This window comes from Myotis nattereri, assembly GCF_964212035.1.
Source record: "Myotis nattereri genome assembly, chromosome: 14".
Lineage (NCBI taxonomy): Eukaryota > Metazoa > Chordata > Mammalia > Chiroptera > Vespertilionidae > Myotis > Myotis nattereri.
This window is the reverse complement of record NC_138089.1, coordinates 29,446,701-29,460,795: the sequence shown is the minus strand read 5'-3', so window position 1 is coordinate 29,460,795 and position 14,095 is coordinate 29,446,701. Positions and strand designations below refer to the sequence as shown.

General features: G+C 37.9%; 1 protein-coding gene across 10 annotated transcripts in view; it reads right to left on the bottom strand.

The window, feature by feature from the left end:
* TFDP2 (transcription factor Dp-2) overlaps window positions 1-14,095 on the bottom strand; it is a 120,317-nt gene that overhangs the window by 79,501 nt on the left and 26,721 nt on the right. For 6 of the 10 annotated variants that reach the window (XM_081106106.1, XM_081106114.1, XM_081106115.1 and 3 more), the window contains 2 exons: window positions 12,409-12,510; window positions 2,764-2,830 (listed from right to left, as the gene is read on the bottom strand). The exons of 3 other annotated variants lie outside the window; for them this stretch is intronic. In XM_081106106.1, the coding sequence (XP_080962232.1) occupies window positions 2,764-2,830; window positions 12,409-12,423 (82 nt within the window). In that variant the 5' untranslated portion in view covers window positions 12,424-12,510. The remainder of the gene's footprint in view (window positions 1-2,763; window positions 2,831-12,408; window positions 12,511-14,095) is intronic. One more of the 10 variants, XM_081106109.1, reaches the window with a different exon arrangement.

The window sequence follows — 14,095 nt, the reverse complement described above, 5'->3', positions numbered from 1 at the left end:
CGCACTGACCACCAGGGGGCAGATGCTCAAAGCAGGAGCTGCCCCTGGTGGTCAGTGCACTCCCACAGGGGGAGCACTACTCAGCCAGAAGCTGGGTTCATGGCTGGTGAGTGCAACGGTGGTAGCAGGAGCTTCTCCTGCCTCCGTGGCAGCACTAAGGATGTCTAGAGAGAGCGGGCCTAAGCTGTCAGTCGGACATCCCCCGAGGGCTCCCAGACTGTGAGAGGCCGCAGGCTGAGCTGAGGGACACCGCCCCCCCCCCGCCCCCAGTGCACAAATTTTGTGCACCAGGCCTTTAATACACACACACACACACACACATACATACACACATACATACATATCTGGAGTGGAGTGGAAGATGATGTAGGGAGACATGACATTCCAGGCACAGAGAAGAGCATACAGTGAGACAGAATGTAGCTCAGTATGCCAGAAGCACAGGTGTCTAAGATAATGCTAAAGTAAAAGCAAGAACCATACCTTTTAAACTGGAGTTTGGATTTTACCTTGAGGGTAATAAGGAACTAATAAATGTTTTGTTTTTTTTTGCTGTTTTGTTTTTAATATATTTTATTGATTTTTTACAGAGAGGAAGGGAGAGAGAGATAGAGAGTTAGAAACATAGATGAGAGAGAAACACCGATCAGCTGCCTCCTGCACACCTCCCACTGGGGATATGCCCGCAACCCAGGTACATGCCCTTGACCAGAATTGAACCTGGGACCCCTCAGTCCACAGGCCGACACTCTACCCACTGAGCCAAACCGGTTTCGGCTTTTTTTTTTTAACATGAAAAGACTTGTTCAGATTTGTGTTTGAGAAAAGTATGTAGCTATAGTACAGTGAATAAAATATAAAGGAATAAATTTCTAAGTAAATAAAACAGCTGCAGTGATCCAGAAAATGGTTTATAGTGGTCTGAACTATGATAGTAGCAATGGAAATAGAGAAAGTGGGTGGGGAGGCTGAGAGTTTTAAGAGGTGGAAGAAACAAGACTTTTAACTGATTTGATTGGAAGTAGAAAGAAAAAAGAGTCAAAGACGATGGATGCCGCCGTTTCTGGTTTGGGCAAAGGGTAGATGGTGCTACTAAAATGGGAGAGCGTATTTTGAGAGGGTAAAACAATCACTTTAGCTCCGGTCACGCTACTAAGTGACTAAAGGGAGGGAGCACCTACAGTGTGGACACACTGGACAAAGAGATGGTTCATGCCCCAGGTGGACAGCATAAAATTTAATTTCAGCACACAATTCAAAACTTAAGAACTGTTTATTTCTGGAATTTTCCATTTAATATTTTCAGACTGTGGGTAACTGAAACCATTCTATGGATAAGGTGGGAACTACTATGAGGGGTGGGCAAAAGCAGTACACGAAAGAGTTTGTTTTATATTATTATTTCCCAAACAACTGTAAACCTACTTATTCCCACCTCTGTATATACATACAATGGAATAGTATTAAGCCTCCAAAAGGAAGGAAATGCTGACACATGCTACAACATGGATAAACTTTAAGGTCTTTATGCTAACTTAAATAAGGCAGTCACAAAAAAACAAACACTGTATAATTCTACTTATATGAGGTATCTAGAGTAGTCAAAAGCATAAAGACAGAAAATAGAATGGTGGTTGCCAAGGGCTGGGGAGAAGGAAATATGGACTTAATTGTTTAATGGGTACAGAGTTTTAGTTTTGCAAGATGAAGAGTTATAGAGATGGATGGTGGTGATGGTTGCACAATATGAATGTTCTCAATACTACTTAACTATATATGTAATAATGGTTAAAGTGGTAAATTTTATATGTGCATTTTACCACAGTAAAAATTTTTTTGGGGGGACTGAGAAGCATCAGGGTTGAAGTATCTCTTTTATTGCTTTAAAACATATATATATATTCTCAGTAATTCTACATATCATTATTATTAAGCCAAACATTTTTATACTAAAATACAGATTTCTCTAGCCTTCTCTTCAGAGTATATAGCTCACCTTAGACATAAACCCCTTGAGGAAGATGATGTTTCTCTCATAATTATTTGTATTATAATGGCATGCATTTTGCTCCTACCTTTTATAGTGGGAAATTTCAAATACGTATAAAGGAAGAGAGAAATAAATAAGGAAACCCCATATAGCTATTACCCAGCTTAAACAATTAATCAACCCATAGACAATTTTGTTTTATCTACAATTCCACCCACTTTATTCTTCCTCTTCCAGTGAATTATTTTGAAGCCAATCACAGATATCATATCATTTCAAGCACAAATATTTCAGTATGTTATCTCTACATACTAAAAAATACTGTTGAAAATACATATTGAAAGATGACCAGTGTCCTGCATAAGTTCCTGTACTGGTGAGTCAGACTTCTGATATATTCTTCCAGTAAGCTTTATATCAGACACAGGATAATAATACATCCAATCATTCTATTGTAGTTCCTTACCACTAAGAAGGGCTCTCAAACAAGAAAATCAAGAAGAAAATGACTTAAGTTTCAACTGTAACTGGATCACTGATCAAATATGGTCTTAGAGGCCTCTTAGGAAAGAGTTGGAGAAAGGTACACACTCTCTACACCTGTCAGAGGTAACTGACCTTCATGTTATACAAGCTTTTTGGTGAATGATAACAACACAGTAATAATATATAAGTATTATTATACATAAAGTAATGCATGTGCCTTCATGTTTTATAAAGCAAATGCAATAAAACTAGCTCAATGCAGAAAATTTTTATTCAACTGTCCTTACCTTTTGTCGGACTGAGATTCTGATCTGTAAATCCTCTTAATTCTGCATTTGTGGAACTCAAACCAACCTGAATAAAATAGTTTTTTAAAAGTTAAAAAGATCTAAGTATTAGATGATCACTCAATAAGCCACTTTATACCTTTCACTAGAGGTCCATATCAATTATTAATATGGCCACAAAAAATGAATTAATTACAAATACAGGAGGATTAAAAGAAAATGTTGCCATATTGCTTGAAATGAAGAAAATATTGTCCAGATAAAGTACAATTTTAAAATGTTACTTATGAGGAGAACTAAGATCTATAGATTTTACTGATGGTTTTTGTAAACAATTAATGTGGCAGTCAAGAAGTTGGCAGTAGATATACCAAAATTTCTCACCCTCACTATTTCCCTTCATTTTTACTATTCAAAATCACTGCTTATAATGCTTTTCAACATTATGACACGTAACGGACCAAATAAAGACCATTAATAACACAATGCAACTCTGAAGACGAGTGGGACTTGTATCAGGATGGGCTGGACGATTTTTATGGCTTGGATCTCTACAGCTTCATGTGGCGCGTTAACTGGTCTGCTGAGCCTCAGACGGTAGCTGTCCCCTGTGGTAGTGCCTGTGTTTCTCTCCTAGGCAGGCCTAGCAACTCCAGTTGCTATCGTAATAATTTTTACCCAGGACCTGTCTTCTCAATCCCTCACCTTTCCCTAAGGAGTATGTTTTTTTCTCTGTTTAAAGATGTTACCATGCCCTTGCCAGAACCGGTTTGGCTCAGTGGATAGAGCGTCGGCCTGTGGACTCAAGGGTCCCGGGTTCGATTCCAGTCAAGGGCATGTACCTTGGTTGCGGGCACATCCCCAGTGTGGGGCGTGCAGGAGGTGGCTGATCGGTGTCTCTCTCTCATCGATGTTTCTAACTCTCTATCCCTCTCCCTTCCTCTCTGTAGAAAATCAATAAAACTTATTTTTAAAAAAATAAAAAATAAAAAATAAAAATAAAAAAGTTACCATGCCCAAACTCCCATTTGACCCAGTGATCCCACTTCTAGGAATATATCCCAAGAAATTAGAAACACCAATCAGAAAGGGTATATGCACCTCTATGTTCATAGCAGCACAATTTACATTAGCTAAGATTTGGAAACAGACTAGGTGCCCATCAGCAGATGAGAGGATTAAAAAACTGTGGTACATCTACACAATGGAATACTACGCTGCTATAAAAAGGAAGGAACTCCTACCATTTGCAACAGAATGGATGGACCTGGAGAGCATTATGCTAAGCAAAATAAGTCAGTCAGAGAAAGATAAATATCACATGATCGCACTCATTTGTGGAATATAATGAACAACATAAACTGATGAACAAAAACAGATCCAGAGACAGAGAAGCATTAATCAGACGGTCAAACCTCAGAGGGAAAGTAATTCTATGTAGATAAATGATGTAGAGACTTATTTTTGTCTAGCTTCTTACAAGTATTGTTAGAAGTATTAAAGTAAAACCTTTGCAACTAAATTTGCAAATTACCACTACATACAACTCCACAGTGGCTCACAAGTGCCAATATTAAGTGTTCAATTTGTAAATGCCAAGAGTTTACTGTGGCATCACTAACATGCCTCTACTTTCAAACTCTTCTGCTATTAAAAAAAAAAAAAAAAAAGGGAACATCAAACTTCTGTTGGTGTTCTACTGTAAAAAGAAAGAAGGCCAAGATAGCCTTCAACATATTCCATGCTTAATACAATGTGACTGTTAAGTACATGTATTTCAATAACTGCAAAAGCATAAGTTTATCCCCTTTTGTTATTATACAAAGTTAACGGCAAAAACCTCAAGTAAAACCACATATTCACAGTCGAGAGTTCAGTTACGGAGTTACTGTTAGGTTTAAACACCTGCTCTTAATGTCCAACTTCTGCAGAGAAGCAGCAAACATATTTAGAACCTTTTTAAGTAGCTGTACACCTGCACCTTAATAATTAACAAATTATACTCTAAAAGGTCAACTGGGAGTCAATATTGTCTACTAATTTTGCTGTCATAGATGGAGGGAAAGTGTTTGTATTCAGAGCTTATATAAATACTACCAAAATTTATTTACTAAAACTTCAAAAGTGTATTAATTTCTGCTTTCATAAACACTTTATAGTTTAAAGACTCAAAGAAAAAGTAGATTGAGAGCAGAAAGGGTTGCTAGGAAAGGCATTTAAAAATGTTAGGACTTGTATGCATGTATATAAGCACAACCAATAGACGCAAGACACTGGGGCAGGGGTGAGGGCAAGCCCAGGAGGTAGGGGAGGCCAGGGGGAGGACAATGGGAGAAAAAAAGGAGACATATGTATTACTATTTGTAACACCTTAAACAATAAAATTAAAAAGGAAAAAAATGTTAGCTATTCTTATTTAAAAAGGATCTTTTTATAATGTTTCACAGAGCAAGAGAAAAAAGTGAACTCATTTTACATAAAACTTTTCATCTAATAAGGTCCGGAGAAAGTTTTCTATGTGGATATCAAACACTGTGTTGCATACAATAATCAGTCATAAACTGTCTGTTCAATTAAAAATATCCAAGCCAAATTTTTTTTTAATATATATTTTATCGATTTTTCACAGAGAGGAAGGGAGAGAGATAGAGAGCCAGAAACATCGATGAGAGAGAAACACCGACCAGCCGCCTCCTGCACATCTCCCACTGGGGGCGTGCCCGCAACCAAGGCACATGCCCCTGACCGGAATCGAACCCGGGACCTTTCAGTCCGCAGGCCGACGCTCCATCCACTGAGCCAAACCGGTCTCAGCTCAAGCCAAATTTTGAAGAATCAAACCATATTCCCCAATAACAGCATTATAACTATACTAATATTTAACATTTCAGATCAACATAACTGAAAAGAAAAAAAATCATAGCTCTACCATTCACAAGCAGGGTGATCTTGAAACAGTAGCTGCAAAATGGGGTTAATTCGTACATGTACGGAAAACTCAGAGAGCTCCTGGATGAAATAAAAAATGTGAACATGTTTGTTGACAGCAAAGCAATGTTCAGTATGGACAGTTATTCAAATGACAGTGGCTTTTAACACTTCAACACTGACTAGACATTTTATAAAAGAGAAATGCCAGTGACGTATAAACATATAGAATACCAGTGTAACCTAATTAGCAATGCAATCAGAGAACTATAATAAGTGACATACCATTTTTACTGACTAGATTGGCAAGGATTAAAGAGAAACTAAATGGAAATGTCACTTTAATACTCCACTGGTGTATACATAAATTGGTGCAATCTTTTTGAAATGCAATTTAGCGATATGAGTTAAAAGTTTAACCCAAAAAGCCCTAGGCCAGGGGTGGGCAACCCCTGGCACGCGTGCCAAACATGGCACACCAGTAACTTTTGCTGGCACGCGAAACCCTCTCTTATAATCTTCCATTTACAATTTTTTTCTTAATATCAACTTTTTTATTTTTCAGATAAATTCAGTGTAGGTACATCTTAGATAAATAAATAATTTTACATAACAAGTTATCTTAAAGACCACAGACATGGATCGATGAGAGAGGGGAAGAGCAATTTCTATGCCTCTGCCTTAACTCTCCCTGCCTTCCTAGATTCGACCAGTGTTTTGGTTTTATCCACATATGCTTGTGAACCTTTGTTCTCAGTGATAAATTTTGTTAAGTTTCGTAATAGGAGTAGCCTGACAGATGAAAGTAGTAGCTCGTGCATATCTCTGAAGGTCACGAAATATAAACCTGATGTAAAATCTCTGTCATCAGTGATGCAGCAACAAAAGTCCCACTGATAATATCAAACGGAGTCATAAAGTTTTCTGTCGGACTATCAGTGTACATGTATACATTAAAAAATAAATGTATTTTTCATCATCATATACTGTGTTTTTGTCGCTCAAATGAATTTTATTATTTCTTCAAGGTTCTTCACATACATACACCTTAATAGTTATCAAGTAGGCATAACATGTTCTCAAAAAATTAGGGTTGGCACACAGAAGAATTTTGAGTCAGAGATTTTGCTGGTTTTGGCACGCACTCACAAAAAGGTTGCCCACCCCTGACCTAGGCAGTTTAGCTTGGTAGATAGATTGTCAGCCTTTGGACTGAAAGATCCCAGGTTCAATTCTGGTCAAGGGCACATGCCCGAGTTTCAGGCTTGATCCCCAGTGGGGGGCATACAGGAGGCAGCCGATCAATGATTCTCTCTCATCATTGATGTTTCTATTCAGTGGTCGGCAAACTGCGACTCGCGAGCCACATGCGGCTCTTTGGCCCCTTGAGTGTGGCTCTTCCTAAGCTTTAGGAGTACCCTAATTAAGTTAATAACAATGTACCTACCTACTAGTTTAAATTTAAAAAATTTGGCTCTCAAAAGAAATTTCAATCATTGTACTGTTGATATTTGGCTCTGTTGACTAATGAGTTTGCCGACCACTGTCTCTCTCTCCCTTCCTCTCTGAAATCAATAAAAATATATTTAAAAAAATAAGTCCCCGGAAAGCACACACCCTTGGAGCCAGTAATTTCCTAAGACTCTGCCTCATGGAAATAATCCAAAAAGTAAGCACAATTTTTTTAAAATTAAAGAAAAATGGAAATAATTTAAAGGTCAATATTAGAAAACTGGTATAATATCCATATAACACAAAACTTCCATTTATTTATTTTTTAAAAAAAATATATTTTATTGATTTTTTACAGAGAGGAAGGGTGAGGGATAGAGAGCCAGAAACATCAATGAGAGAGAAACATCGATCAGCTGCCTCCTGCACACCTCCCACTGGGGATGTGCCCGCAACCAAGGTACATGCCCCTGACCGGAATCGAACCCGGGACCCTTCAGTCCGCAGGCCTACGCTCCATCCACTGAGCCAAAACAGTTAGGGCACAAAACTTCCATTTAAAATGATGTTGCAGAGTTATCAAGACAAGAAAAAATATTCATCATAGAGATTAAGCTAAATAGATTACAAAACAGTATGACCTCATTTTCACTAAAAATATATAACATACAGATGATGTGGAATTGTACACCTGAGACCTATGTGATGTCACCCCAATAAATTCAATAAAAGGGGAAAAAAGTTTTTGTACAATTACATGTCGACATGACAATATTTTGGAAAAACTGAGCTAAATAAAATATATTAAAATTAAGAAAATATGTAACATACATAAATTTGAGATATATATACACTTGTATATATACCAGTCAAATTTGTGCTCATAATCTCTAGGCTAGTTTTTTTCCTTTATCTGTATTTTCTAATTTTTCTGTAATGAGCATTATGGCATTCATACTTTTTTTTTAATCTTTAAATTCTTTATTAGTTAAGGAATTACAAATGTGTCTTCATCCCCCCCATTAGCCCCCATCTCCCCCTCCCCCCACACTCATGCTCTCATCCCCCTGTTGTCCATGTCCATTGGTTTGGTCTATATGCATGCATATAATTTTTTTAAAAATTCTTGACAAGAAAAAAAAAACACACACCTCATATTAAGTTTCAAATTCTTTACTGTATAATGAATGAGCTTAAGTGAGACACATGTGCATTTTGGGTCTAGAAGATTATCACTGGATACTAGATACTACTGGGTAACAACTTTATCCCAGATACAATGAATATATTGCCATCACAGTAGAGCTTCCTTTTGTAGAGTAATCCATGCCATAATCCATGTAGCTCTGGTAGGACTTTTCATCTTAGTGCCACAATTATGCCTTGGTATCAGAACTGGCCATTTATGGTACTAATTTCCTTCTTCACACTGGCTTGTCTAAGCAGTAGGCCAAGCAGGGTCAACGAAAGCAACCAAGGCTCTGTGTGGAATTTGAAATATAAATGCTAAAAAAGAAAACTTCCCTCGCTTCCTTGGAGATAAACATTCTAAGGCCAATGTAGGCCGTTATGCCACCATATAGAGGCAAGAGATGGAAAAGAAAAACAGAGCCCTGACACCATCATTTGATCCCCTGAATGCAGCAGTGTCTGAAGCCAGAGTACTCCAGACTTTCAGTTATGTGAACCAACATGTTCCACTTTTGCCATAAGCTATTTTGAACAGGCTTTCTATTGCTTGCAACCATAAGAGACCAAGTATGGCATGGAAAACGCAAAAGTAACTCTTCACAAAAAAACTGTTCTCATAAAAGAACTGCAAAATAGGAAACAAAAATTAAGATATAAATAACTGAATATATGTCTAAGGACGCCTCCATAAGACCAGGCGATATCTTCTATATCAATGAGTCACTTTTCGCCCTAACTGGTTTGGCTCCGTGGATAGAGCGTAGGCCTGCGGACTGAAGGGTCCCAGGTTCGATTCCAGCCAAAGGCATATACCTTGGTTGCGGGCACATCCCCAGTAGGGAGTGTGCAGGAGGCAGCTGAATTGATGTTTCTCTCTCATCAATGTTTCTAACTCTCTATCCCTCTCCCTTCCTCTCTGTAAAAAAATCAATAAAATGTATTTTCTTTTTTTTAAAAAAGAGTCACCTTTCAGTGATGTGTGACATAATTGATCACTCTCTTCTTCTTGAAACATTTCCTTCACTGGGTGTCCAGATCATCAGGATAACACTACCTCCTTCTTTTCTGGCTATTCCTTGAGTCTCCTTGGTCCTCATGCATTCTCTAACCATGCACGTACTATATAATCTCATATAGTCCCTCTGCTTTAAAATCCTATATAATAAAGAACTAATATGCTAATTAGATTGGGTGGCAGAACGACCTTCTGGAACAACCTTCCAGAACGCTGGGCGGGGCCACAGGGCAGCTGGGGCTGTGAGGACTGAGCCCCTTGCACGAATTTTGTGCATTGGGCCTCTAGTATTTAATATGAAATTACTCCAAAAGGTCTATATCTAGCCCCAAGCCTTCCCCTGAGCTCCAGAGTCACTTACCAAACTGCCTAGCCAATATCTCTACTGTGATGTTTTTAGGTCCCTCAACTTCAATATATTCAAAACAATTTTTTAGTATACCCCAAAATCCTGCACTACCCCAACAGTTCCTCTTTACTGAGCTGCACAAGACAAATACGAAAAGTCTTCTTTAACCTATCCTCTGCCCCTATATCCTAATTAGTAGGTCCTGATGGCTGTCCCTTGAAATACATCCTAGATCCAGCCACTTTCCCCCATCTCCAATATATCATTACCCAGCCCAAATCACCACACTCTGTTGTTTGAACCACAAGGGTAAGTACCCAACAAATCCCTGCTTCCTACTATCCCCATCTTCAGTCTATTCACTCAGTAGCCAACAAAAACTTTTTAAAATGTTAAGTCAGGCCATGCAACTACTGGTATCCTCAAAACCTTCAACAGCTCCTCACAGACATTTAAGATACATACCCCTCCCCCCCACCCCAACCTTCAAGGCTCCACATGATGAATCTCCTGCCACTCTCCCTTGCTTATTCTGTTCCATCTATAAACTGGCCATCTTCCTGTTCCTTGAACAACCACACTTTCATCTGCCTCTACCTGGAATGCTCTTTCCCCAGATATGCACATGGCTGGCTCCTTGGACTGAGATTCAAGAACACTGCTCTGTCTAGATGTCATTTTCTCTTAAAGAGGACTCTTCTGATCATCTAGTTGAAAGAGCACTCTCTCATCCCTGTCACTCTCTCCTTTTATCCTGTTTTTCTTTACAACAATTATTATTACCCGACACTGTCTTGTCCCCCTACAATATAAGACCCCAGAAGGCAGGACCTAGAACAGTGACGTGCACATATACTAGTATTTGCTGGAGAACAGTGGGGATGGGAGAGAGGAATTGCTCATAGCTTGGTAAACTAGTATAATCTTTTTAGTAAGTATCTTGACAAAGCCTGCTAAAAGCCACAAAAATGTTCTTATCTCCTGCAGAATGGCTAGTAAACCTGACTGGCTATTTTCAAGCAGCTGGTTTTAACCCTTTCCCAGGGGCTTCAGTCTAGTCTGAGGCTCGGTCTCTCCATGTCCTTAACTGCAGGGTTTCAAAGAGGTTCAGCTTATCACTTACCCCTCTGCCCCATCCCTAGGTGGCTATAGCAGAAGGAGAAACATGATGCTCACTGTTTGGTTTCTCCAAATATATAGACAAAATAATGGGAATGCAATTATCACTAGTTCAAATGCTTTATGTTACTTTCAGGAAACAATTTATTAATACAGCAAACTGTATATATGACTAGGAAGATTACATTTGATTCAAAGTACATTGTAAGCCAAAAATATACTTTTGCTATTTAAATGTTAACCATCTTTCACATCCTTTTTTTCCTAAAGAAGAGAAAATCAAGGTAATATCCTATAAGACAATTCCCAATACACAGACTAAAATTTTGCTTATTCTTTTCCCCAAACAGCGCTTTAACAAATATATGCATCTTAGAGTAAAGCAAACTACTCCTGATCATTAATCCCAACAAAATTAACTAAATGTTAATAAAGAAAAATTTGTATCTGCTTAGAGCTACTAATGCATGCTAAAGCAAGGTTAATAACAGCAAACCAGAGATAAGTAATAACGGTTTGTTTTTTTAGTGCTATTCTTTAGATGGATAATGGTAGTATTTAGAATTATTTGTCTGGCTCACAAGGAGACCTTTTTACTCAATATAATGCTTGCTTCTCCTGGTCATAGCTAACCAAACCTCAGGTGGGTATCTGGCTGAGGCACTGCCAGAGGTGCTTCCCAAGGAGTCTGGAGTTGACCTAGGCAGGCAGAACCTGCCAGCTGCCTCTGTCTCTCCCTTTCACACTTCTCTCTCCCTGAACAGGCTGGCTCTGTACCATGTCAACTGAGATATTAACTGGAGAACTGAGGAAGATGATATGCAGAGAGACAGAGTCATGAAGCAGATGCACAGAGACAAGCAGAGATGACAAATGGAAACCAAGTGCTGCCTCTATTCCTGGTAGATTTCAAGTTTCTGGACCCAGGTCTTTTCCAACATAATAATCAAGGAACAATGAAGCTATTATATAAGTTATTTCCTAGACGCTTTAGTATTTATTTTCTGGTACAATCCTTCACCATAACTGAGAACAAATCCATTGACAGAGGGTGACAATAAAATGTAACTTAAAAGAAAGTAGATTCAGAAATGATAGTTTCAAACAAACAAAAATTAAATAATTTCTCCAAAACATCTAAATCCTAATGTCACCTCAGGAATCATGTCATGGAGGATAGCAGGCTTTTCTGAACTATACATGAGTATATACATTTCCTGAGTAAATACAAAGAAAAACACTAAACCAAAGAAAATAGTGAGGGTAAGAGTCTCCAGCAATACTAAAGCAAAATTTATTACAGTACCCAACAAAGGATCAGGGTGGGAAACTTTCTGGAGACAGCAATTTGGTAGCTGTTGAGAAAGAGCAACTTAGCAGCAATTTATAAGAATGCTACCATGCCCATTAGCGAACTGTTTTCAGTAGCATTCAAATTTACTATCTCATTCTTTGCATAAACAAAGACAATTATAAATTAATGACAGTAAACTAAATTTGAGGAACCTGAGTGGTGGGAAAAAAAATACCAGTAGGAAAAAGTACAACTCACTTTAAAAATACCTACATTAAAACATTTACAAATACTTACATTTTTTGCCGTCATGTCAAATTGTATTCGGTTTAAAATTCTGTAAAGCCATTAAGAACAAAAATAAAAACTTTGTCTTCAATAATTCCTTAAAAAAGCATCCTGTTAAAGAAGGAAAAAAGAGAGAATAGTAATGTAATAATAATAATAGGCAACATTTATGTCATATTTACTATGTGATATATATATATATACATTTCTTTAAGTAAATTATTTTTTTAAATTATTTTTGATTTTCTACAGAGAGGAAGGGAGAGAGATAGACAGTTAGAAACATCGATGAGAGAGAAACATCGATCAGCTGCCTCCGGCACATCTCCTACTGGGGATGTGCCCGCAACCCAGGTACATGCCCTTGACCGGAATCGAACCTGGGACCTTTCAGTCCGCAGGCCGGTGCTCTATCCACTGAGCCAAACCGGTTTCGGCTAAGTAAATTATTTAAACTAATCCTCACAACAAAACTATAAGATATGTACCATTTTAATCCCCATTTTCCAAATAAAAATTGGGGTTTAAAGAGGTTAAATATTTTGATCAAATCAACTCCGCTAACAACTGATAGGGCCTGGGTTTTGAAATATTATACTATGCTGCTTTAAGCAACCCACTGAAAGAAACAGGGCTTCTTGGAGAAATAACCAATTCCAGGGTTGGGGCAGGATATGTGCAAGATAAACCTAGAACATTTTATTGTATCTAAAGTAAGGAAGGGCTCAAAAAATGAGCTTACAACTGGACAATGAACACCAAAGTACATATTGATAGCAATAGGTTATTACAGACTATAAACCCATTGAATAAAATAATATTCCAGGAGTCCACACTGATATGAACAAATAACGAGGAAGGGAAAGCTCTTATTTGTAATACAATGCCAAGTAATAAGTACAGGGTGTGGCAAAAGTAGGTTTACAGTTGTTCATATGGAAAATACAAGTTAATAGATAACAATACAAAAATAAACTGTGTTTCATGTACTCAAAACTGTAAACTTGCCGAGACCGGTTTGGCTCAGTGGATAGAGCGTCAGCCTGCGGACTGAAGGGTCCCCGGTTCGATTCCAGTCAAGGGCATGTACAAGGGTTGTGGGCACATCCCCAGTGGGAGATGTGCAGGAGGCAGCTGATCGATGTTTCTCTCTCATCGATGTTTCTAACTCTCTGTCTCTCTCCCTTCCTCTCTGTAAAAAATCAATAAAATATATTTAAAAACAAACAAACAAACAAAAAAAACCTGTAAACTTATTTTTGCCCCACCCTATATAAAGGAGTGATGCAGTTAGAAAAGCCCCAATTTGTGGTTTTCTATAAAGGATCAGGCAAGAATCATTGATAAATACTAAAACGAGCCAATGAGAATTGGTGAGAAATATATTTACATACTTTTGAAATATCTCCCCACAAAATACACACTAATTCAAATTTTACAGTAAAAAAACCTGATACACACCATTTTAGCCCAAGTGATCAAAGCTACCAAATGACCACTAACAATGAGACAAACCAACATTTGCATCTCCTCAAGTGGACTAAGATGGATATAATTTCTGAGGTTTCCCACCCAAAATGCATAATCTAAATCTAATTAAGGAAATAGAAAAATTAAAATGGAGAAACATTCTGTAAAAGAATGGACTGAATTCTTGTAAAATACTGGTGTCACTAGAAACAAAAGAAGCCTGAGA